Source organism: Crassostrea angulata, chromosome 4 (genome assembly GCF_025612915.1).
Source record: "Crassostrea angulata isolate pt1a10 chromosome 4, ASM2561291v2, whole genome shotgun sequence".
NCBI classification, from domain to species: Eukaryota; Metazoa; Mollusca; class Bivalvia; order Ostreida; family Ostreidae; genus Magallana; species Magallana angulata.
Window position 1 is genome coordinate 27,850,240 of NC_069114.1, and position 26,998 is coordinate 27,877,237.

General features: G+C 33.7%; 3 protein-coding genes across 4 annotated transcripts; 1 reads left to right on the forward strand and 2 right to left on the reverse strand.

The window, feature by feature from the left end:
* Window positions 1-8,308: 8,308 nt before the first annotated feature.
* On the reverse strand, window positions 8,309-11,661 carry LOC128181031 (uncharacterized). The gene is made up of 2 exons (XM_052849284.1): window positions 11,256-11,661; window positions 8,309-9,520 (listed from the first exon to the last, which is right to left on the reverse strand). The coding sequence occupies exons 1-2, from the start codon at window positions 11,355-11,357 to the stop codon at window positions 8,786-8,788; spliced, it is 837 nt and encodes a 278-aa protein (XP_052705244.1). The 5' UTR covers window positions 11,358-11,661; the 3' UTR covers window positions 8,309-8,785.
* Window positions 11,422-19,092, reverse strand: LOC128181030 (RCC1 domain-containing protein 1-like). Of its 2 annotated transcripts, none has more exons than XM_052849281.1 (7): window positions 18,807-19,091; window positions 17,909-18,124; window positions 17,446-17,596; window positions 16,700-16,821; window positions 16,066-16,383; window positions 15,331-15,498; window positions 11,422-11,559 (listed from the first exon to the last, which is right to left on the reverse strand). In XM_052849281.1, exons 1-7 carry the CDS (start codon window positions 19,063-19,065, stop codon window positions 11,489-11,491), a joined length of 1,305 nt encoding a protein of 434 aa, XP_052705241.1. In that variant the 5' UTR covers window positions 19,066-19,091; the 3' UTR covers window positions 11,422-11,488. The 2 variants fall into 2 exon arrangements, with proteins under 2 accessions (XP_052705241.1, XP_052705242.1); XM_052849282.1 differs by lacking the exon at window positions 11,422-11,559 and adding an exon at window positions 13,247-14,364 and having other exon boundaries at window positions 18,807-19,092.
* Window positions 19,093-24,470, forward strand: LOC128181029 (deoxyribodipyrimidine photo-lyase-like). Its single transcript, XM_052849280.1, has 10 exons — window positions 19,093-19,194; window positions 20,672-21,150; window positions 21,516-21,661; window positions 21,885-22,067; window positions 22,277-22,435; window positions 22,682-22,880; window positions 23,076-23,228; window positions 23,335-23,456; window positions 23,691-23,850; window positions 24,125-24,470. Coding segments are annotated over exons 1-10 (1,755 nt in total). The 5' UTR covers window positions 19,093-19,192; the 3' UTR covers window positions 24,277-24,470.
* Window positions 24,471-26,998: the final 2,528 nt, after the last annotated feature.

Sequence of the window (26,998 nt, forward strand, 5' to 3'; positions counted from 1 at the left end):
AGGAAAGCGTAAGCCAAACAACATGTATAATAATGGACTTTTAATTCTTTTAAATATAAATGTACAGTGATAGCTGTCGTGATTTACTTTTCTCTTTTTATGTTGTATCTAATCAATTCTGATTATTTTTTAATCATTATCTAAAGAGATACATAAAATAATGAATAAAAACGCTATTTCTATTTTACATGTTGCACTATCTGACAAGCTACATGGATGTGTCTCTATTATTTTCAATATCAGAATGAATCATGGCAAAATAATATTTACACTTGTTTTTTGCTATGAATGAGTTTTTCGTCAAAAATTAGGAGATCCCAATCAACAACTTTTAATTCCATATTGCCTAAATATTGCTCGGATAGGATATGGAGCATCATTATTGCATCCATGGAATTATGGGATATATGGGGCAGGGATAATAAAGGCATACAATGTCTATCACTTGCTTAGAAGACAATGCATGTATTCTTTGAATAAATCGAACAATAAAATTTCATAGGATATTATTCGAGATCCAGTTGCGATTGATTACTATTATAGAAAATTAATTGAATACATGGCATTGTGAGCCCAAACTTAATGTGTTTTCCTATACTAATGTAGTACAGTTTATCAAGTAGTAGCATACACTTAGCAGACAAAAAGACTAAGTGACATTAACGGTATTCCCCTATACACCAGGGACATAATAAAAAAGAAATGTAAGATGCAATGTTGTATCACAGTTCTAAATATTAAGATTAAGAATTTTTTTTTAATATTTGCAAATCTTGCTGACACTGGGATATTGTTCTATAGAAAATATATAGCTGAACTTCATATGATTTTTTTATTACAGCGAAATACAGAATACCTGTAGAGTTTTCAATGGCTTGTCGGATCGCTCAGTACAGTAGGGTATTGAATTTGGTCAGCAAGGTATCACATTTAGGTTTAAATCTAGGTCATGTGATTCCTTAGGCATGACCATGTGCACATGTTGAGCTTGTTTTATTTGGTTGGGAATATTTTCTCTCTGTTATCCTACATCAGTGTTATACAAGTTAAGCTTTTTTAAAATGCATCTATGGGGAGGTTCTAATTATTATTTTGGTAGATGGTGGCCCACAAACCAAGAAACAGATAACTGTCTGTAAGTCTCCCATAACAAATGTATAGGTATATCATGCTGTTGTTTTATTTTTAGAAAAGGGTATTTTCCCAATGTTGACATCCTTGTTTGTACTGTCAAAAGAGAAATTTGAAAAAAAAAATATCAATTTTTCAGGTATGCTTTTGTTTAGCTATCATAATGCAATTGATTTCTATAAATTTAGTTTGATATTTCAGTGTCTACCAAATTAGCAATAAATTGCTTCATCGTTTTGGAAGTTTTTATTACGATTTCACTTAATGAAGGTAGTTGCATACCTTTGTAAAGAACTACTACAATTCAAAAAAAATTCTGCACAGAAGAAGTAATAGTTTTAGCACATTTTAAGAGTATTTCTTTGATTTCCCATAACGCAATTAAGCATCGTACGATGTTTATTACAAACCATCACCCCATACTATTTATATAATTTTCACAAAATTCCGATACCTTTTTTATGTATTTGACCCGAGTACAGCCTTTGTTGGAGTCATAACAATGGGGATCATATAAACATGTAGCGTGTAGATAGGTATCGACCTATTTTTAAATAAAAGAATATGGAACAAGTATTTTTGCAGATTGGGAATTCTCATTACAAAATCATGGAAACATCAGATGGTCATACATGATTATAGACAAAGACAATTAAAAACTTGTGAAATTCTGTGTAATGTTGATGGACAAAATTAACTATTTGTCGTCAATTGACTTCTTTCAATAAACCATTGAAAGATATAGGCTGAAACTACATGCACATGCATTGCAATAGACTTTTGATTCTATTATGTATAAGATTGTGAATGTTAAGTCAAGTTTTTTAGTTTTTTTTTCCCTCTCTTTTCGTCTTCATTTCAATTCTAATTTCTTAAATTAAAAAAATCAAAATACAGTTGTATGTGAATTACATTATAATGCAAACGCTGATTCCAATTTTGATTTGAAGTGTTTGCCTCTCTGAAATTGGGTTTAAAAAATCGCTTTTTCTGAATTTTTAATCTGAATGAATCATGGCGCAAAATACAGACTTTTATAAGGAAAATCTTTATTTAATATCCCCAACAGCTTGATGAATGTTATGTGTGTGTCGTCAGTACCCAAACGCGAGCATGACGAAAGCCCCGATGGAAAATCTTGGAAAAAATTGGAATTTCATCTTCGAGCATTGCTTTTGGAAAATCTAAAGATACTGAGCAACAGCTATAAATACCATACTTTTTCGGATAATAGACTAGCTTTAGCATAATTACCAGTTACAAGTGTAGTATATATGTATGGGCAATTGGATATATGGGTCGGGGATAATGGAGGGCGTATTCCATTATTGAGTAAATTAGAGGGTACTGTATGTTCTTTAAATAAACCGAATTAACGGATACGTTGTCGTTCTATTTAAAGGCTTTTCAAAAATGATGAAAAAATGTAAGTACATTGCTCCAAAATTTCAGTATGATACTATTTAGTATATAACAAGATAAAGATTTAGATCTACCGTTATGAGAATATATATAAAAGACATGTTAACGTAATGTTCAATTACCACGACCAACACATGCTTTATGTGACATTATATATTTTAAATAGTGGTTCATATTTATTTTTATAACATTCTGACATATACTCGGTTACTAGCTCACGAATATCATTCTCTTATACAAAATATCTATATAAAGTAATTTACCTTTAAAAAAAAGTTTTTCATGCACTGGACTAATTTAGTGATGAATATTACCACTAGTTCCTTGCTTGAATTTCGTCCTATTTAATTGACATAAGTCAAAACGATTAGACACCAGTAGTTCTAGACCTAAGACAACCCCCCCCCCCCTCTGTTATTGACATAATCTTTTAGACAAACTGGAATATGAACAAGAGAATTATTACATAAAAAGAACAGAATTATATGAAATCTCTGAAATAAAAATTTAGTAGGAAAATTTCTTGTAGACATTTTTTGTAAAAGTTATTATGTTAAAAATTGACAAAATGATGTCATACTAGGTATCCAAATGTTAGGGCGGTATGAATTTAGCTATGGAAGAGTTTAATCTAAGTGGATTATATTGATTGTAAGTGTGGTTCTTGAACAAGTCAGTGCCAGCAGAATACCAAGAGAGACAATTCTTAAATGTATTTTCAAATCATATTGATTTTATCCCGATTTTGATCGATCTATATAAAACAAATAAAAATAAACTGAATTTATTTGTCGTCAATTGACTTCTTTCAGCCAACCATAGAAAGATATAGGCTGAAACTACATGCACATGCATTGCGATAGACTTTTGATTCTGCTATGTATGAACTTTGAATGTTAAGTCAATTTTTTTTAAGTTTTTGTCTCTCTATTTATCTTTATTTCATTCAATTCTGAATTTCTTAAAATTAAAAATAAAAATATTTGAATTACATCACAATGCAAACTCTGATTCCAATTTTCATTTGAAGTGTTTGTCTACCTGACATTAGGTAAAAAAATCGCTTTTTCTGTTATTTCAATCTAGTAAATGAATTATGGCACATAATACAGACTTTTGTAAAAATTTAAAAAAAATCTTTACTTATTATCCCAAACTGCTTGATGAATGCTAAATGTGTGTCGCCAATTACCAAACGCGAGCAAGCCGAATACCCCGATGGAAAATCTTTGGAATTTCATCTTCGAGTCTTGCTTTTGGAAAATCTGAAAATACCGAGCAACAACTATATATAAGAGTTTGATCTCAGTGGGTTATATGGACTGTAAGTGTAGTTCTTTAACAAGTCAGTGTCAGCATAATATATTCCAAGAGAGACAATTCTGAAATGTATTCAATCATATCAATTTTATCCCGATTTTGATCGATCTCAGAACTAATAAAATAAAATGAGTTTATTTGTCGTAAATTGACTTCTTTCAGCCAACCATAGAAAGATATCGGCTGAAAATGTCTGCAAATTAATGTCTTTTAATTGGTAATTCAGTGTATAACAATAAAATAGAAGTAGACGGATAATTATTCTTATTTAAAGGCCGTCTCTATAGTTTAGTTTTCTTCGTTCATGTTGTATTTTATCAATTCTGGATAATTTAAAATCAGAGTTTATGGAGATACTATAAAATCAATTAATACAAAAGCTGATTCAATTTTAAGAAAGCATGTTGACCTCTTTTATATATTGTGAAAAATCGTTTTTCTGTTATTTGTCGTTTTAATAAATAATGGCACAAAATACGGACTTTTCTAATGAAAAAAATTATTTAATACCCCAAAAAGCTTAATAGATGTTATATACATGTATGTGTCGTATTTTACCAAACAAGAGCAAGACGAAAGCCCCGATGGAAAATCTTTGGAATTTCATCTTCGAGCATCGCTGTGGGAAAATTTGAAGATACCGAGCAACAGCTATAAATACCGTACTTTTCGGATAATACACTAGAGATATCATAATTACTACCTACAAGTGCAGTATATGCATGGATAATTGGATATATGGGTCGGTGATAACAGAGGGAGTATTCCGTTATTGAGTAAATTAAAGGGCATTGTATGCTCTAAAAATAAACTGATATATCGGATACGTTGCAGTTCTATTTAAAGAATTTTTATATGATAAAAAGTTGTAAACATTGCCCCCAAATTTTAGCATGATACTATTTAGTATATAACATGATAAAGATTTAGATCTACCGTTATGAAAATATTTGGAAGACATGTTAACGTAATTTTCAATGTCCACGATCAACACATGATTTTTATGTGACCTAATACAGTCTAAATATTGGTTCATACTTTTATAACATTCTGACAAAAAATCTGTTAGTAGTACATGTATATCATTCTCTTATGTAAGATATCTATATAAAGTAACTTACCCGAAAAAATAACACGAAGTTGTTCATGCACTAGTCTTTTTTTATTGATAAACATTACCATCAGTTTATTCTTGCATTTCGTCCTATTTAATTGACATAAGTCAAAACTATTACACTAGTAGTTTTAGACCTTATACAGTCCGTCCTATGTTATAGACATGATTTGTAATAAAAACTGCCAAACAAACAAAAGAATTATAACATATAAAGAACATAATTATATTAAAAAAATTTACTATTAAGATTGAGGGCATATAAGAAAATTTCTTATTGACATTTTTTGTAAAAGTTATTATGCTAAAAATCGATAAAATAATGTATGGTAGGTCATCAAATATATATAAGGGTTGTGGGCTATAGAACAGTTCATTCTCATTGAATTGTATGGATTGTAAGTGTGGTTTTACATTATCGGATTTGAACAAGATAGTGGCACTATAATACCAACAGTCACAAATATTAAAAGCATTTAATCATGCGGGATTTTATCCCGTTTTCGGTCAATCTTAGAACAAATAAATATAAACTGAATTTATTTGTCGTAAATTGCCTTCTTTCCATAGAAAGATGTAGGCTGAAACTATATGCAAATTAATGACTTTAAATTCTACATTGTATAATAAGAAAATAGAAGTAGATGGATAGTAATCTAATATAATATCATTCACTTTAGTTCAGTTTTCTCCATCAATGTTTCATTTTATCAGTTCTGGATAGTTTTAAATCAGAATTAATAGAGTTACACTAAAACCAGTTAATAAAATAGCTGATTCAATGTTCATTAAGCACGTAGACCTTTCTGATAATTATTGTGAAAAATCGCGTTTCTGTTATTTTTCGTATGAATAAAGCATGGCACAAAATACATGTACAAACTTTTGTAAGGAAAAAATTTATAACCCCCAACAGCTTGATAATGTTAGATATGTGTTGTCAATTACTAGTACCTATGAAATAGACGAAACCCCAAATGGAAAATCATCCGAAAATCGTCTTCGAGTATTACTGTTGGGAAATCTAAATACTGAGCAACAACTATAAATACCATACTTCTACCGTTAATACACTAGATATAACAATCAATTACTTGTTACAAGTACAAAATATACATGGCCAATTGGATACCGGTATATGGGTCGGGCATAATGTAGGGTGTATTCCGTTATCGGGTAAATAAGGGGACATTGTAACAGAATAATTGGATACGTTGTAAATCTATTTTTAAAAAGCTTTTTAAAAAAAGATAAATACCTTTAAATATTGCTCAAAAATTTGAGCATGATAGTAAATTCCTTTATAAAGATTTTTTTATTGGTAAATTTACAATGAGTACATTCTTTCATTTCGTCATTGACATAAGTCAAAACGATTAGACACAATAAGTTCTAAAAACTTTGTCAACCCTCTCTCTATTAAAGACATAACACATATTGTCATACAAACAATATAACTATTGCATGTAACAGAGAAATATAAAATCTACGTCATAAAAATTAAGTGCGTGTAGGAAAATTGCATTCCATAGATAGAAAATAAACTATAGAAGAGTTGTCTTTCTTGGATTGTTATCCTTAAATCATTGTATTTCTAAAAAATCAATTCCATTTTATATTCACTTTATTTTTGTTTTTGTCTTTTCTTTCTTTTTACTTATTAATGCAAATGCAAATTATACCCCTCCCCCTTCTTGGAAACTTGGCTAGCGAAGATGCAGTTAAAGTTGAAGTCAAAGCTTATCGCTAGCTTTTCAAAAAAAAAATATCAAAGTACTCTAAAAATTAGTTTATGTTTACACTTCAAAAACATCAATATTCAATTACTAGTATTAAAATTTATAATTGTTAATATTGGTCAGCACAAGTTGCTGCTTGAATGAAACGGAAAACGTCTGAATGAAAATCATACGCCAGTAAAATAGATTTTCACTCAATAAGAATGATTTTAAAATTAATAATTGATCTTTAAATTAGAAATGATCATAAAATGTTATATATCAAATAAATGAGTTTTATCTTTGATCGTGGTTAATGAACTGTGACGTTACAGTTATGATATATCATATCAACAGATTACATCACGAACATCGTATATTTCTCTTCCGTCATATCTTTAATCATAACAAATAACTTGATCGGTTAATGAATTGTGACGCAGCTGTTATTGTATCAACAGATCCCTATATTTCTCTTCCGTCACGATCTAAAGACTCTGCACAATCAGGAATCCACCACACGGTAGACAAATAATGTGTTCTCGTTAAAAATGGAGACGAATGTTCGCCGTTGACCCCTTATTTTCAAATTAAGTAAAACTGATAAGGGTCAAAGGCATTGGAATGAGGCAATATTTCTTTTTTAAGAGAGACAAGACGAGATTTTTCAAAATATTATTAATATGATAATTTACTATACAATTAAATTCTTTTTTTTTTTAATTCATAGAATATAATATTTTTCTCTAAATTTTAATCATTGCAGGACGTTGGATCTCAATTTCGTTTACGATCCCATAAATTTAATACAAAAGAGATATGCACGAGTTATATTAGGCCATGGGCATTAACTAGATTCCCTGATCATGTTTGCTGACTTTTAATCATATTCTGTAAGGATGTGTAACATCCCGGATTCCGGAATTCTACAATCTTTAAAAATATTTACTTTAAGGAGTAATCTAGAGATATCATAGCAAAATTACGAATGCACTGGTCGTTCCAAGACGTGATTGCGACTGTCATTAGTTTCTGTAACCACCCAACTTGTTCAAATCTTTTCTACTGAGTGTTATTGACCGATTTAACACTAACTCGCATGTACTTTTACGCGTACTAATATTGTTGCTTTTCGACCGCATAACTCAGTCTTCCTAACACCTCCGTGATATATCAAAGTCCTAAAAACAACATAAAAGAAACATTTAATGACGACGTGGGGAAAGAGAGAAAAAATCTGTGTGATAAATACAAGAGTTGAAGTCTTCAAACACAACGCCTAAATCCACACTCGACAGGATAAATTCGGTCCACTTAATTTTATTAAATCTCTTTGGAGTGTTTCTTTAAATTTTGTTGAACTAACTGGATGTATATCACGAGCAACTTGTGATTCGTAAACAATTTGTTTCCCTTTATTCTGTTTCAATTAAAAACCATTTTGGGATTTCAATAAATAAAAGTCCTGAATACGAAGTTGTGTAGGCTGACAATTTTTTATCAGTGCCTTGCTCTCAAGGGAGTGTTTCAATATTTAAATAAGATGATTAAAGGAAACTAATTTTCGGTATCAGTTTTCTACAAATCAATTGATCGCTACAAATAGAATTTCAATTATTTTATTACATTCTCACAATATGAATCACTTGCATGAAGTGATTTTCACTTTTGATAGTGTTTGTTCCAGAAAATGTTTCATCTTAAAGTGAAATTTTCTTGTAACAAATCTTACAAAATAGCTAATACAAGAGTACATAGAAATTTATACAGTTGATGACTACTGTCATGCCAAAACATCTGAATTCACGGTGTGGCTGTTAGTAAAAATTAACAACACTTCTGGGCACCAAAATTCAACAATATGATAATACAATGCAATGACACAGTATACACGTTCTATTAATAACAAAGAACATCACGTTCGTGTATTCTAGTTCATAATGAATCGTTACCCTCATCAAAAATGTGAAATCATGTTTAATTCATTTCATAAATAAGATAACAATCAATGTCCATTTACAAATTATGCCCTCATAATGACTAGAATAGCGGTAAGGTCTATGTATGTGACGTCACTTCCTTAAGTGGTCAGTGATTTCGTGACATCCTCTATCCAAGTATTGATTCGCTCGAACAGTTCCTCACGGTCCACTTTCATCACAATAATACTGTCACTGTCGTCTGCATCTAACTCAATATCCCGCTGCATATTTTCTTTGACTTCCTCTTCAATGAACTGTACATCTCTATTGCGCATGTGCGCTGATGCCGTTCGGAACACTTTAGGGGCTTGTCTTTCACAAAAGGCCACGGCTCTCATATTGGCCATTTCATAGTCTAACCGAGCCCTTCCCTTTATTTTCTCCCTTTGTGATGGGTTAGAAGGGAGTTTTCTAGCCCTCCGTCCTTTGGGGAGATGGAATTTTGATAAATGGTCTTTCGCTGACCAAGTCAACATAATGGGATCACCGAATCCCGAATCCCGTAAATGTTCCGAAAGTTTCAAGGGATTTATGTCACTTAACTCTTCCTCTGTCGATTCGGTCGTTTCTTCCGACAGATGAAGGTTTTCCGAGGATTCGACCGAATCATTCGGTCTGTTCTCGAAAGGTCTAACGTCAGTTGGTTTCAACTGCCACGACAGTTTTGTGTTTTGGCGAGGTACCGGGACGGGGGATGAGCGGACATAAGACGGTCTAATGTCAATTTTTGAGGTAGTGTAGGACCGCGGGAAAACGAACGGAAGTGAGTGGGTGTGGCTTGGAACCTCTGGGGTCAGGCGAAGCTTTGAATACTGTTTCTGGCAATCTGATATCTGAAAAAAAAATCAATGAGACAAAAGATTAATTAACATCATCTAAGGTGATTTTCTCAAGGCCTATCTAGTGTGGGTGAGATGTACCTCACTAGCACGTTCTACCAACACCAGAAGGGCTTGATTATTGACTTTATTCGACAAAATGTTCTTTTCGTCAAACACTGCAGAGCATTATCGCGTCGACAACTTAGGCTTGGGACCATCTTTCTGGCATTTTGGAACAATTCTCAGCATGTTAGGGAAAACAAGTCAATTTATATGCGAACAAACACCTCAATATCACTTAGTCACCCCCGAAAAGGGACCCGCGAGGTTGTCAAACTCACCAAGAGGTATATACACTAACATTGTCTGGTACAGACAAAACTTTTAAATACCGGTATGTCTAATTGTCGCTGCAAGAAAAACACAGAACAGTGTGATTTAGAAACCCCCCAAATAGGTACAACGCTTCCAACACAAAAGGTATTAAGCGAAAATTCGTAGCAGATAATATAATTGAAATCGTTAACATTTAAACTTTATTCTTGAATCGATTCCGATATCTAATATCCCAGTTCCCCTGAAAAAGACGTAACACTCATTATCTAAAGGTCTTTTGCGTAAGATTTCTCTTAAGGTACAAAATTCTCCGGATAATTATATGATCGTTGTAAAATTGTATAAAACAAGTCAATTCTGGCTGCATTTAAACTTCATATTTTTTAACAAAGTATGAAATGAATGTTGATTCGCATTGGGGCCAAAGATTTCCAAGCGATGTGACAAGATTCACGGTGGTATAATTACTGACCTATCCCCGAGTCTTTGGGCGCCAGGGGTAGTGCATGTCATGTACAAATTTAGACTACTGGGAATCAATATTTTGTCATGTTCAAATTTTTGATTCTCAATCATCTAAATTTTTGTAAAGGACAGTAGCTATACAGTTCTAACTGACACATAGGTGTGACTAATCCTTGGGCGCTAATGTCTGTATTTGAACACACTACAAAAATAAAACAACCGGTGGATTTGTGTGCTTAACTGTTTAACACGTCGCTAACCAGTAATACGGCTTCATTTCGTCAGGGTTTGTATAAATGATAAAAAATGCTATTTTCATACAGACACTCATACTTTCTGATGGATAAAACCACTACATATATGTATATAATTTTCTTAATGAAATATTACTTAATTCATTATATTCAATGTCCCAAGTATAATTATTAAAACAAAATCAACCTAACAAAATATTGTAAATGATTCTTTTCTTTAAAATAAGCCAGAAATATCATCATATACCTTTACACTTTACTAAACTTGTTTAAAATTAAGAATATACATGTATGTTTTCCAAGTATATACTAAGCATTTTCTCAAATTCAACTGCAAAGACTTACAAAGATGTGAAACCCGATTTCGAGCGTCTCTTTAAATCTTTTAAAATTAAAAATTAAATATAACTTCTACAACTTGGTTTTGAAATAAAATTTGAATACTTTCACTTTTTTAAATACCAGTTAATAAAAAAAATATCATAAAATATTTTGTTTTATTAATACCATGTTACGCTTCAACATTATAGAAAATTCTTTTACATTGAAATTGAAAAAAATCTTCTGGCGGAAGAGTAATTTCTAAAAATAAATATTGTGAGACTTCGGTATGCATAAACACAAATAAACAATTAATATTGTATGAATTTCTTTCAGTTGGACGCGGTTTTTTATCTTTCAAATCTCCCTACCTCTTTGAAATAGGTGTCTATTTTCGGCACATGCACCTTTGGAGAGATCCGCACGTGCGGGAGAGTCCAGGGTCGCTGACTCCAAGCGTTTTTCTCAGGCATCCCGTAAAACCGTACAAAAACAATAAAAATTTCCAAAGTGTTGAAAGTTCTTTCACTGTATTCTTCCTCCGAAAGAAACCAAGACGGAAAAAAAAGTCCTCACACCAAGACCCTGGTATCTCACCAACCCATCAGTCTGTGCAGAAACAATGGTCGGAAATCACGCTCCGATTTCTATCTCCAGAAGGCTCTCTCCTTAGGTCTGAAGAGAGTGAGGAAAAAACAGAGTTAGGATCAATACATGAATTTCCTTTTAGTCAGAACACAAGTTACTCAAGTCATATTTAACCAAGCCATCAAAAAGTATTACCCTTGATGTAACGCTAAAATTCCTTGGACAGAGCCTGGGAATTACCTTATCATTGACATATCCCCCCCTATAAGTGAACCTCCCCGCCAATCCTTTGGGGGACTATCTCTCCTTTTGTAAGATAGCCTAGAATGCCCTGGCTTACCTACCTAGTACAGTCTCTCCGTGTTGACTGAGGATTAACGGGGATTTGCTAAAACAGTAGAGACGTTGTAAGAGCGAGGCACAGGGATGTCTCTTTAGGAATCCGGTAGTCTGAGATTTAAAAAGCCAGAAAAAGCGGACCCAGTGACTGATTCACAGCGAGAGGGTTCCATTTAAAGAAAGGCTTGTATCGGAGAGGGCTCAGACACCGGTGGGAGAAACCGACAATGAATCTCTCATCTACCTCCACTGGCCATGGTATCTGACAAGTTTGTGTGGAGGAAATTTACATAGACGTCATTGTAAATTAAAGTATTGCGGTAAAAATTCAACAAGCCCCCCCCCCCTTAAAAAAAAACATAAAATCATTGAAGTTCTTCAACGATTTACTACATTGATTTTTTTCGCAGGTGTGTACGTCTTAACTTCCATGTCTATGATATTTATCTATTTTATTTTTTTTTTTACATTTTGCAAATCTTAATTTGCATGATTGAATGTATATCCATCAAGATGATATCAAAAAGAAATTTGGAATACTACCCGATTACAAAAGAAGACGTTTTCTGTTATAAAAGCATTTATTTCATCGGGTCCTTTTTTAAAGTTTCGGTTGGGGAACCTTATTTCTATGGAATAAAATTGAAATTGAAATCCGTTTAATAATAAGGGCTTAAATCATCACTTTCTGTCAAATCCAGACCAATATTAGATGGGATGAAATTTGTTCAAATGATCCGCTTTGAATTTTAATGAAGGGTCATAAATAAATACCAACAACTAAAACCTAGAAGGAGTTTTTTTTGCCATTAAAAAACAAAAAAAAGTATGAATAAATACACGACAAGGAAACCTTTATACCTCCCGCACCGAATACAATGAAGGATTGTCATTAAAAACGATTTAGTTAAAAAAAATTCTCCATCTCCCAAGATTGATACGCTGAAAACCTAGTCACGCAAAATTTAATCCGGTTAATAATTCTCAAACAACAACACATCTTGCTGTAACTAAATCGAAAAGACCTCATTTGGAATGCAGAATTTAAATCTTAAAACTTTTTATTGTCGCCGAAAGTGATAAGTGATCTTGAAATTTGAAAATTTATTTTCGAAACGTGATAAAAAAAATCAAATAAACAAAATTAAAAATAAACATTGGAATGTTCTGGGTAATCACATGCCTGGCTGCAGTTTTAAAGGATTTTATCGCGAATACATTCTTGATTTAAACATAGGGGGAAAATTTGATGGAATTTAGGACAGTTTTCATAATTCAAACATAAACTACGTTTGGGTTTTGCATGCTCCATTTCAAAATAACAAGCACAGGTACAGGTATACTTAAATACTTCATAAGTGCACGAGATGCGAAGTAGGGGTTCGAGGAATATTTATGTTTGCCGGGCAGGGGGGGGGGGGTGGGGGGTCGAGGCATATTTTCGGGTAATTTTACTGTGTAAATTTAAGAAATTTTAATTTTCTAGGGCCCGGACCCCCTCTCCTCCATCCTTTCTAGATCCGCGCATATTGTTGTCCGGCAGTAATTCAGAAACTCAAAACTTTATTCCCCCCACCCCTCGGAAAAAAAATCTATACATGTCCTCGTAAAAAAATAAATCTTTACTTTTGGAATCACAGCTTGACTCTCCACTTGATTCTAGATTTACCTAGGTCAAGATAGCGTGACACTTTAAGCACGCAATCACTCACAGTGATGGTTCGGCAAATAACATTATTCCTTCTTGTGCATGCAGAGTCATTTGAAAGGGTGGAGGTTTATGCCCATTGTGTGCGTTTGTTCGTGTCTCCCAACCCGATAGGGCGGCCATCTTGTTATATAACAATCACTCATTCATCATAGTAAGAGTCTAATACTCTATCCGACACGTAACTTAATTCTTGAACAAACTTCTCACAGTTTATGGCAGTTGATATTTCTATGATTAAAGTGCACTTACGATCTGAATTCAAACAGCTACTTTGTACTGAACTTATGTGCACTTCTATCGATGTTTTATCGCACAAAAGACAACAACTGCATTTACATTTTATTTGAACAGAGCAGTATGAAATAAACAAGAAATTTATCATTCTATTTAATTTTTAAAAAGACATATCAATGAAACATGTTGATTTTAAAGAATGGAAGATTATTTTTTTGTTAAGGTCATTCAAAACAACACGCTATAACTAAACTACACAAGGTCAAGTCTTGACACAAAAAAAAATTGTTTGGGACAAATGATGAAATTGATTTGATTTTATTCCAATATCTTATTCCAATAACTCCTGCTGGTGTAAATCTAATCATTCAAATATGAAATATAAACATCAACAATAATATTAAAAGCCCTGACAGTATTGACAAGAGGTACCTCAACAGATAGAGACACCACTGATCACTGATCAATCACCAATCAATCAGTAATCAATGATCAATTCAGTAGCAGGTGCCCCTGCATCTACTCTTCCTAAGATAGATAGAAGCTTGAAATACTTGCCCGATGTATCCTGTCCCAGATCCTGAATTTGGCAATTTAAAAACAAGCTCCTGTTTAAAAAAAAATCAAATTAAACAGCCTCATTAGTTCAACTACTTCATCAATCTGAGTCTGTTTATGTACCTGTACAGTCATTTGATCTGCTAGCCCTATTTCTGATTCCTTTAATAGAAAGCTGGTGTCATGTTACCACACTCGGTCATGTCAAGACCCAATTTTTCCAAGATGACTTGCATTTTTCACATCAACTGTGTTCTTATATGGATGTGCAAAACATAAAAAAGCCACCTACGGTAGCTATGGAGAGAGAGAGAGAGAGAGAGAGAGAGAGAGAGAGAGAGAAAAGACTGCATATTTAAAGACGTCCCTCTATTCAGGAAGTTGGATCTTTACCGGTAATGAAAACCTAAATTATTCAAAACTTAATTAAAAATCTTTCCATGTTCTACATTTCTTTAATTATATGATAAACAGGGAAGGCCAAAAAAACACCTGAGACCAGAAAAAAATCCAATGGACAGGGGATATTGGGTCAATAATTATTATATGATTATAAACAGAACGTTGGGTCATTACGAGAGATAGGGTTTCTTAATCAATATTGCAGCAATACTACAAAACCATTTCTATCCTAAATTAGTTTTTATTCTTGGCTACAAAGAGGAGAGCAGGAAATGGTTTATGTTTGTAATTGAGTAAAAACTTGACGGTGTAGTCCAAAAGAATCTTTTATCACGTTCACGAAATGGAGCAATTCATTATCCTGTTTAATGAAGAACTCGTTGTTGATGGTTCAATTAAAGAATAGGTATTCAACAGAATGGCGTTTTCTCACACCATTTCATTAGAAAATGTAAAACAAGTAACAAAAGATTTGCGCCCCCCCCCCCCCCACCCCGAATTTTCAATGCATCTCATACGGTATGACCCAAACATTTTCATGCAAATACTGCAAAGGAGAAGAATTATTAAGCTTCAGAGAAAGCCATCAAGAGAGTATCACATGTCCGACTTACAATTCTGACATAAAACTATTGTGCTCCAGGGACCACAGAACACGCCTTTTACTGTCCGCCGATGCTGGAGAAAATAGTCCACCGACTGAAAATAGTCCCTGGAGAGAACATCTTCGTGACAAAGTTGTCCGTAATCATTCCATCCCGTGGTCAACAAATGCCCCTCACCTGGGAAAAGATGTGATTATCACTATTTTGTCAACATGTGGGATGCATTATCCAAAGAACGGTACTTGTAATATCACTATTTTGTCAATTGTGTGATGCGTTATCCATAGAACAGTACATATGTACTTGTAATGCTGCAACTGCTTCTAACTGCAGTAAATTATAAAGATATACAGAAATCCCTGTATACCACCACTTTACATTGATATGCATGCCTATGCTCACCTGTCATAATGGACATACACCTAAATAACACATTGTTGATAAAGTCTTTTTAAAGTCAGTGGGGGAGCCATTATGTAATATTACTTTAGATAGAAAAAACACCTAACTGTAACACAATTATCTCTTATTCTTGAATTTACTGATAAGAGACCATAGTGATTGCAGAGTCTCCTTATAATAATACTGATTTATTACTAATCTCCTAACCCCTTCAGCATATCTGAAGTTGATTCTGAGTAAATATTATGAATTAGATTTGATTTACAAGTATAGTGATGGTTGATAACACATACACTGTAAAGTCATTGTTCAATGTAGAAAACAGCTAACAAAGTCCCTGACCTGTCACTACAGCAGAGTGTCTGGCTCCACCAGCGACCTTCACCAAGGTCACATCTTCCCCAAAGTCAAGGATAGTGGGCTCTGACTGGACCTGAATGGGCCCCACCCTCTGGATGTGGGCCTCGCACTGGCCCGACACAGTGTTCTCCAAGTGGACGCATGTAAACCACGTGCCTGTGGCTTTGTCTGCTGGCTCCGGTGAGGCGAGTTGATACCTGTGTCGCTCTTCGGCAGGGGGACTCTGGGTGGAGATGTTCCTACAGGGGAGACCGAGCTGACCACTCTCATTCCAGCCCCAGACATACAGGTCACCAAGCTCTGAAACCAGTTTGATTCCGATCATTCACTCTCAGTTGAAAAGTTTTAATTACTGTAGATTTATTATTTTTCTGTTATCTTGTATCACATTGCAAGAGTGCCAAACTTTTGTTTCATTAAAAAGAGTCAGAAAAGGCCAAATTTTAACTATGTGAGGGATACTTCTGACAATGTTCGCAGATATTACTCTCTGATAATTCAGTTGAAATTTACATGAGTGAAATATTCCAAGGATTATTGAATTTTCAATTACTTAAAAAATATGCAGCTTTTATTGCATGATTTATTGTAATCTCTCTATAGTTCCAGTATGTACCAGATATTGCCATGGAGTGCCATCCCCCGGCCCCCACACACTTCATCCTGACTCCGGTCAGGTCCTCCACCAGACAAGGCTGCTCCCTGGTCTCAACGTGGCCCAAACCAAGCTGACCCCGACTAGATTATCAAGATTATCAAGAATAATATATCTAATATAAAAAGTATCTTAAAAGGAGAAAACTCCTATTGAAAAAGGTGTTTTGTAGTTCTACAAATACTGCAACTTTACATTTCTGGTATATATCTCATAGAAAGTACATGTGTACTCATTTTATCAGAACAAATATGCAAACAAATTTTGAAACTGATAATAAAAGTTATACATACAAGTAATAATTTCATGAACTTATGTGTAGACTATTAAGGTTTATCAGAAGTATTACCATTTATCAAAATCGTCAATCAAAGGGAGAAAACTCCTATTGAAAAATGTGTTTGTAGTGCAATGTTCTTGCTTTTGAATTCTGGATTTGAAATTACATTGTATTTAATATAATCATGTCCAAAAGAACTCGTTTTTCAGAACAAATAAGCCAAAAAAATTGAGGAGCCAATAATAAAGGGTATTCAAACAAGTACCGTAATAATGCCAAGTATTTGATGTGTAATAAGTTGATGCATTTCTGCCAGAGTGCATTAGTATCTTTTTTTCAAATGGTTTAATTTCAAAAACTTAATGAGTTATTTAAAGTAATATCTTAAATCAGGGGACTAAGACACAAGAAGTACGGCATTGAATACCTTCCTCCTCCACAGCTGTACACATCTCCAGAGTTGGTCAGAATCAATGCATGCTCCTTCCCACAACTTATCTCAGACACACAGAAGTCCACACAGATTTCTATGGGCAGAGATATTTCTGGAATAACCTTGATCATCTTCAACTTTTTCTCTGTTTAAAAAGGCAGGTGTTGAACAAATAAAGAGAAGAAAAATAGATGCATGAAAGTTTGTTAATACATGTATAGACTTACATAGAAATCAGTATGATGTCCACTGTATTTTAATACAATATACATTAACTTAGTATGAAAGGAGAATCAAACATTTATAAATACAATGAAAATATAGGGCTGGGCCGGGACACGGACCTGCCACTCCTGTAATTCTAGTCAGGAGCTCTACCACTGAGCTACCCAGGCCAAAATCAACTGTCCATATAGCCTCAACTATTACAGCACTTAATGAAAATATCATACTGTACCTTCAACAAGAAATAATGTGCTGTCAGTTCCACCTGCGTGTAGAACCTGATTTTCTGCTGAATTCATTAACTTGCCAGTCAAGGAATTGTCATGACTGTGGTGAACTCTCTTGTTGTCAAAGACGGTGACAATTTTGTCCCTTACTGTGCTCACAATCTCAGGTCTTTTCATCTCCTTTTCAACTTTCAGGGATGATAATATGGTATTTTCATTATCTAAATCAAAGAAAATACAATTAGTTCATTATCCTTAATTTGCATTGTATATTTGATTTGTCTGCCTAAATAACATACACTTACAAGTACATTGCAAAAACATCGATAATCTATGTTTAACAATATTATAAATTAAGGGAGCATATATGGCTCAGTGGTCAAAGGTGTTAGGACAGTCATCCAAAAGTTGCTGGTTGAAGTGGTTCAAGCCTGGCTTAATGGTCATTTAATGCTGTGGGTAAAAAGTGTGTCATCACAGACAATTAAGGCACTTTATCTGCATTGTCTCAGTCCACAGTGCTGAAAGGGTACCAGCATATGCTGGAGGTTAACCTGCAATCAAATGGTGTCCCATCCAGGGGATTTAATGACTCTCATCCACTTAGCATCATTGAAACCGAGTATAAGCAGAAGCCCTATATCAGGCTATATGCCTCAATGGCATGGAGAAGGGTTGAACTTAGGGTATGATGGATTTCTGTAACTGGATAAAAGCAGATGAAGGATGACAAGTTCTTTCTTTATAGGTGTGGACAGGTAGAGTCTATGGATAAGAGCTGTATATAAACCTGTCCGATTCTTAAAAAAAAAAAAAAAACATTGATATCTGCCTAATTATTGAAAAGCCTTATATCCATGTTATTTTAAAAAAAGACCAAGTATCATGAAGAAATTGGTTTACCATGCAGTACTGTAATAACAATCTCATTTAAAGTTGCAGTGCACGCTTGCACAATATCTGAATCACTTTTTAGTTCCAGAATTTCCTCGGGTGTCAATACTTTAATATTCGTGACAACTGCTTTATCTGCAGTTTTAACACATTCAGGTAAATCAGTTAAGATTGATTCATCTTGTTTATCAGTTTCGTTGTAAGACTGTTTCTTTAATCTCCGTAAAATCGCCAATCCGTCAAATCCACAAAAATATGCAATCCACATGGTTTCTCAACCGGATGTTGTGATGCATTCGGATTCTCTCTAGACGCGGGAAAATGAGTTATGCAACTTCGCGTGTTTTGGGTAAAACAGCTACAGAGCGTTTGAACGGCGAAGCTTTCCACAGCCCATGTAAGTCTAACCTCGAATGAATTTACACGATTTGAATATGCATATAAAAAATCGAGTGCTTTTTTTTGCAAATGTTTATCATGTTTATACTCTGTATTTTCCTTTGTACATAGACACTATTATACACCATGATTACTATGTTTAGTGTGTTGTGTATCATACACAGCACGAATGCTGGAGTACGTTATGAAAATAATAAATAATGGTTTTCATAGATATTCTTAAATGAAAGAAAATGAAATATACAATGAACATTTGTATCATTTGTTGCTGTTGATTTTTAAATACATAACGTTAGTCAACATGGTCACGTACTTAAATTAAGACAATAATTTGTAACATGTCATACACGAACATGGCCTGAGCAGTTTAATTAGTCAACAATTAATCCACCATTAATGAAAACGTAAAATTATTAGTTTTTATTGCAATCTCATTTGAAGAACTAAATGATGAGTATCTCAAGAAGTCAATATCGCGGGGTTTTTTTTCTCCATTTTATTGAAAATTATCTATAATACAAGGTTGCTTAATATAACCAAGTTTAAGTCTTTTAAATATTTGTTTGATTCATATATATGGAAACTACTACGAGATGTAACATTGAACAGTCAATTTGCTTCCGACGCCACTGACATGTGCTAACGGTAAATGGATAATTAGAAGAAGTAGACTGAAAACACTTTATGACAGGTCATTATTTCGTACTAAAATAAAAGTTGCTACAATTATTATAAAGATATTATTCATAAAATAAATATATTTCTATACATATAGGCATTAAAATATGCATTAAAGTAGAATTTGAAAATTATTTAATATGTCCAACCCCTTTAAAATTATAAAGTATTAAATTCATATGTCTATAAAATTCTTACATTTCTGTACATTTATTATGCAAAATAGTATTTAAAAATATTAAAAACTATTAAGTAGTATAATTATGATTTTCATAGGGTACATTTTCTCTTGGAGAAAACGTACCCTAGAATTTGGGTACGTTTTCTCCTGGGTACGTTTTCTCCTGATACCCACAGCACAGGGTAGATGGAAGAACTGTGCAACTTTTCAGCCTATTGCAAATAAAAAAAATCAGGAATAATTTCAATAGGTCAATTTCCCCGGTGCAAGCACTGTGATTACATTTTAGCTCTACGAAATGAAACAATTGAGAATTCAGATTTAAGAGTGCTTGATGGTCGTGGCCATTTTTAGACTATGTACATCTCCTTAACAGAAGAGTTCTGCATTAAGATATAGGAAACATTCTAATATAATTTTAAAGTGAAAGAAATTGCATTTGTTAAATAAATGAAAGGTTATAGATAAACTCATTTTCAAAAATAAGTTAATTTGTTTACCACCAAATAGTGTAATAATCAAAAACATTTGGTAATAAGAGTGTTTAATTATAAAATGTTTACCCAGTTATGTCTGTCTGCATATACTGTGGATGAAATATATATTGTCATTTCAGGATTAGAGCACTGAGGACCTTCCTATACACTCATACTCATTCAACATCCAAATCTTGCAGAAGAACCTTCACATTGAGAGCTGCATTTTTGTCTCCGAAACATTTGGAGCCTTTCAGAATAAATCCTCTTTGTAAAAGTGATTTGTCCTACGCTTACCCATCGGATTATTGGAATGCCCATTGCTTTTATCTTGGAGTAAGAAAAATGTCTGATAAAAAGAAGAGTAAAAGGAAAGCTGACACAGAAGAGCCGGCAAAGGAGAGTTCAAAGAAACAGAAGACTGAGGTCACAGACAGCCAAAGTCAAGGTCAGAACAGCCTAATAAAACAGATCACAGAGTCCCGCAACAAACTCTGCGAGTCTGTAGCCGAATTCAAATTCAACAAGAAGAGAATTAAAGTGTTGTCCAAAGTTCAAGATTTCCCTGATGGGAAGAATGGGGTTGTGTACTGGATGTCAAGGGACCAGAGAGTTCAGGGTGAGAATTTTCAGTACATTAACAAGAAATATTGTAAGTTTTGATGACTGTCCTTCAATGAATGTAAATGAATGAGGTCATGTGTAAAGAAAAGGTAATTCGTGTTAATTCATCAGGTAACAAAAATCATTTACTGAAATTTTACATGTTATATTTTGTGTGTGTGTGTATATATATATATATATATATATATATATATATATATATATATATATATATATATATATATATATATATATATATATATATATATATATATATATATATATATATATCTATATATATATATATATCTATATATATATATCTATCTATATCTATATATATATATATATAACAGGTGTTTTCTTGACCCAATTTATCAGATAATTGGGCAATGCTGTATGCCCAGAGACTCGCCCTCAAGATGGAGGTACCCCTCCACGTCTGCTTTTGTCTGGTTCCAAAGTTTCTGGATGCCACCATCCGACATTACAGGTTCATTCTGAAGGGTCTAGAAGAAGTTGAGAAGGTAAAGATTATCATACAACATACATGTAGAATATTACACAAGACATAGATGATATTTTTTAATGAATGATTGATGATGTAAAAAAAAATTTAATTTAAAGACAATAACAGTGTCAGAATTTTTTAACTTACAAATGTTAAACCAATGATCATTCAAGAAAGAAGTGCCAGTAATGTATGCTAATGTGCCATATTTAATTTTTAAAAGTCATTTTGTTTTGTAGGAATGTCAAGAGCTGGGCATATCTTTTCATCTGTTGATTGGACATGCTAAGGATGTACTGCCTTCATTTGTAAAAGATCACCAGATTGGAGGAGTTATCACAGACTTCTCTCCCCTGAGGGTTCCAGCAGAGTGGGTGTCTGGGGTCTCAAAGGCTCTGCCCTCAGACATACCCTTATGTCAGGTCATTATTTAATGTCATAAATTTGAATGTATTTATTTTTTCATCTGGAAATGTTTTATGATGTTTTTGGCTCTGTTGATTTGAAATAGTATTAGGAAGTTGGCAAATTTTGAGTCTGTTAAGTGTAGTAGAGAAACGACTTGTTCACCATCAAAGATTTTGTTGCAAATCAATCTGCATTCATGAGAAACCAATGTAATGTCTTTCAGGTGGATGCTCACAATGTAGTGCCATGCTGGGAGGCTTCACCCAAACTGGAGTATGGAGCCAGGACAATCCGGAACAAGATACACAATCAGCTGAGCCAGTACTTGACGGAATTCCCTCCGGTCTCTAAACACCCACACAAACCAAAGGCAGCATCTCAGGTAAATATGTGAATCATGAAAGTTATGCAGCATTCATGTTAATTTTTAACCATGGTCTGAGCTTAATTTTTCTGTAATTGAAGGTTTAAGTCAAAATTATTAAAGACAATTTTATTTAAACTTTGTTGACTACTAGTACATATTAGTATCATTAAGTTAGATTTTATAATATTTTATCAGATTTATAAAGTCTTTAATGATTTGGGTGGTGTGGTTTGATTCAGTTGCTGACAACTTTCATTGCAGCCAGTTGATTGGTCCAAAGCCGAGGACAGCTTGGAAGTGGATCGTAAGGTTACAGAGGTGGACTGGGCTGTCCCAGGAAGTACAGCCGGACTGAACATGCTGGAGTCCTTCTGCCATGAGCGACTCAAGTACTTTGGCTCCTACAGGAATAATCCAAACAAAAATGCCCTCAGCAACCTCTCACCTTGGATCAAATTTGGTAACATGTTTCACAATGGCTATATGAGGTTTTATTATTCAAATAAATTTTAGAAATTTAGCTTTCAACAATCCAAAAATTAATAAGCAATTACTAAGACAACATGCCCTCTTCTGGTAATTGGTAACATTAATTTCAATGTTATTCAATAGATGTTTTTTTGTGGCAACATGTCAATGTTTTTTTTTTTCTTAGGTCAGATCTCTGTTCAGAGGTGCATTCTGACGGTTCGTCAGTATCGCAGTAAATACAAGGAATCTGTCGAGTCCTACATAGAGGAGGCCATCATACGACGCGAATTGTCCGACAACTTCTGCTTTTACAACAAAAACTATGACTCCATTGATGGTAATTTTTTAAACACATCTAGGTCTTGAGCTCATTGAATGTGTTACATGTAATAAGATGTTCGGTGGGAGGTTAACTTTATTATTACTATTCACTTTAATAACAGGAGCATACGACTGGGCCAAACAAACACTCAAAGTCCATGCAGATGATAAGAGAAAGTACGTGTATACCAAAGAACAGCTGGAGTTTGCCAAGACTCATGATGATTTGTGGAATGCTGCCCAGGTACTTTATAGTGTATAAGCTGTGACCAGCAATGACAATGCTCTCGCAAATCTCGCACAAATTTCTCGCACATGATTAAAAGTTGGTTCACAGTATTTGATTTTGTCCTTATCTTCACATACATATAACTATCCTACATTCATATCACATGTATTTGCATTTCCTTTAAATGCTCTTGCTACATGTAGTGAGGATTCTGCATTTTACAAAATATTTGTTTTAAATCCTAAACAGAAACAGATGGTTCTGGAGGGTAAAATGCATGGGTTCCTCAGAATGTATTGGGCCAAGAAGATTTTGGAGTGGACTCCAAGTCCAAAAGTTGCCTTAGAAACCGCCATCTACCTCAATGATAAATACTCACTGGATGGAAGGGACCCCAACGGTTATGTTGGTAAGAATTGCCTTGTCTAGATTCAGTACTCATGTACTTGTTAACGTTCAAGTTCTGGTAGAAAGAATGGCAAGTGTGATGCGAGACTTACTGTGCATCGAAGTGTTCATTTTCATATCACCTTTAGTTAATAGAAGTGGGTTAATTTAAAAAATTCTAATTATTGATGTATACGGTACATAAAGATTTCAAGGTTAAAGTCAAACCCTCCTCCATTTTAAAGATAAAAGCTTGTTGATGTTTAGACTAATTTATATTTTTCGGATCAATACAGGTTGTATGTGGTCCATTTGTGGAATTCACGACCAAGGCTGGAAAGAGCGAGATATTTTTGGGAAAATCCGCTACATGAATTACGATGGATGCAAGAGGAAGTTTGATGTGGCAGCATTTGAAAGGAAATATAAGAGCAAGTCAATACAGTGATGATTAATCATCGTTGAATTTAGTGAAGACTCTTGCATGCATTTCCAACATCAACATATGCAGCCGATGTTATATGTTATTTCAGTTGTGTTCAAGTTTATTTAGGAAGTAGTTGTAGGTGTATTTGTTTATTTTATATCCATGGTGATACTTTTCTTCAATTTGTACTCTAAATAAATCATATCTCAAACAAGTATAGTTCTTCCCCATTATTTACATTTCTTGACATATATGGATTGTCTAAAACACTAAGGGTGGAGTATGGAGATAAGGAAGTTTGAGTCTTTGACAATTAAGGATTGATACCGTGTGACTTCTACTTTTTATACTTTGAACGTTATGTTCTTTCATTTTGTCTATATTGATCTCTCTCTTTCTCTCTCTCTCTCTGTGTCTGTAAGTAAAGGATAAAAATAAGAATATGTCCAGTAATTATATACGGTAAATGGCCAATTTAAATCTTTATCAAATTTGGTACATTGCTTCTGAACATGTTTATAGGGGAAGGAGAATATAACTTGTCAAATTAACGGATTTCACTCCAGAGGATTAATTTTTGTAAAAATTGTTCCACGTTTAATGGGCATTAGCGGAAATACCAATGGTAATGATGGCAAAGTGGTGCTGAATCAGTCTTTATTTTTCTTTATATGTACTAAGAATTGGTAACGCACGTGATCTCTCCCCATGCTTAAAGTACCTCACTACACCTAGACTTGTACTTTTTAAGACACTCTGTCACAAGATGGCGATTTTAATGTTTTGTTAAACTGTTTACCGTATATCATTCGATTGGGTTGTATAGCTTCGTAGTTCATTTGTTGAAGTATTGGGCTTCTGAACCGCAGATCACGAGTTCGAATCTGCCTGGAGCTTTTGCTCATGTTTACTGAATAAAATTTTCGAAAATGTTAATTTTTATCCAAAATTGCACATTTTTTTGCCTATTTGACTTAAATATCTTCTTATCCATTATGATATTTATCATAATTAAGTAATTTTCTGCTGATTTGAGAAAATATTTCGTGGCGTAGTGAGCCACCTTAATACATGTACAGTACATGTACAATGTACTAGTACTTTTTAGCTCACCTGAGCTGAAAGCTCAAGTGAGCTATTCTGATCACATTTTGTCCGTCGTCCGTCCGTCCGTCCGTCTGTCCGTCCGTCTGTCCGTCTGTAAACTTTTTACATTTTGAACTTCTTCTCTAAAACCGCTTATCCAATTTCAACCAAATTTGGCACAAAGCATCCTTATGGGAGGGCGAATATAAATTGCAGAAATAAAAGTCCGATCTGTATTCAAAGCGGAGAAAACCTTGAAACTGTAGAAAAAGGGGGGTGCATTTTTAAAAATCTTCTTCTCAAGAACTACCGAGTTAATCTTAACGTAATTTAGCATAAATCATCCTTAGGGAAAGGAAAATATAAATTGCAAAAATTATAGGCGATTTCTGTTCCAAATTTGAGATAATTGCGAAAATACTTATAGAGAATGGCTCGTTATTCCATATAATGTAGACTGGCAATTCATTGCGATAGACTGGTCTTATGACAGGCATCGCCAGTCTACCGCATCTCGAAAACGAGGTTCTTTGTTTGAAGCTGGCAGTTTGTTGTGCAACAGTTCACGTGCGAATATAATCTATGAAACATGGAAATAACCTTGGTGCCGATTATTGTGAAGTAAATTGAGGTTAAATATTTCAACGCGTTGTCATTTTCACTTGTGATGTTGGTTTTAGTTTGTTTTCATTTTTTCGTTTCATTTTGCTTTTTAACTTGGGAAACAATCGCCTTGTATTTGGAACATATAGACTTCGGTATATGTTTACCTGCGAAAATGATTAAATCTGATGCATTAACAACGTACTAAAGTGCATTTCCCTCTGTTTTTATTGTTTATTGATTAATTTTCTAATTGTTCCAACAAGGATCAAACAAGTGTGTTGGTGTTAGCTTGTTCGGATTTTCGTTTCGTTTTCATTATTGACGCTTTTAAACCTGGAAACTATCGTCTACAGGTATTTCGTGATTTTTACGTATCAATTCAAACAGATACTTCGGTAAATCAAACAGTTAACTGTTTACCTGCGCAAATTAAGCAAAATCTGATGTAGGGGTACTGAAATACAATTCCTTCTATCGGTAATTCGGCATTTTGTTTTGATATCGCTGACGGAAATATGTAGGTATATACATGTATATATATATATGATTCATTTCGAAAAAATAAATTGTGTTCTTTATTTGTTATAGTGCATGTTTCTTGTGTTTAATTGTTTACAATTTCTATTTACTAACCATATTTGAGTGTTAAGCTTCGAATTATAAGCAAGATACAAAGATTTGCTCACAATTCTATGTTTGTACACAGATCTTAAAAACTAAAGATTAAAAAAGTAAAAAAATTGTCAATATTTATTAAGAAAATGTTCAAAGTCTGTTCTTCCAGAAACCAACTTTAACAACTTATTGTATTGTAAACTTAATCTTTTTAGCTCACCTGAGGGTGGGGCCACAATGGGGGGGGGGTGGAAGTTTTACATAGGAATATATACAGTATATCTTTAAAAATCTTCTTCTCAGAAACTAATCAGCCAGGAAAGCTGACACTTGTGTGGATGCATCCTCAGGTAGTGTAGATTCATAGTTATGAAAATCATGACCCCCTGGGGTAGGGTGGGGCCACAATGGGGGATCGAAGTTTTACATAGGAATA

Excerpts from the sequence above, each read along its gene's own strand:
- LOC128181031 (XM_052849284.1), bottom strand. The coding sequence starts at position 11,357 with ATGCCTGAGAAAAACGCTTGGAGTCAGCGACCCTGGACTCTCCCGCAC. Across the intron at positions 9,521-11,255 it reads TAGACACCTATTTCAAAGAG|ATATCAGATTGCCAGAAACA; the intron begins GTAGGGAGATTT and ends TTTTTTTTTCAG.
- LOC128181030 (XM_052849281.1), bottom strand. The coding sequence starts at position 19,065 with ATGTGGATTGCATATTTTTGTGGATTTGACGGATTGGCGATTTTACGG. Across the intron at positions 16,822-17,445 it reads TACAGCTGTGGAGGAGGAAG|TCGGGGTCAGCTTGGTTTGG; the intron begins GTATTCAATGCC and ends TTGATAATCTAG. Across the intron at positions 16,384-16,699 it reads GCACTCCATGGCAATATCTG|AGCTTGGTGACCTGTATGTC; the intron begins GTACATACTGGA and ends AACTGGTTTCAG.
- LOC128181029 (XM_052849280.1), top strand. Across the intron at positions 21,151-21,515 it reads AAGGGACCAGAGAGTTCAGG|ATAATTGGGCAATGCTGTAT; the intron begins GTGAGAATTTTC and ends CCAATTTATCAG. Across the intron at positions 21,662-21,884 it reads GTCTAGAAGAAGTTGAGAAG|GAATGTCAAGAGCTGGGCAT; the intron begins GTAAAGATTATC and ends TTTGTTTTGTAG.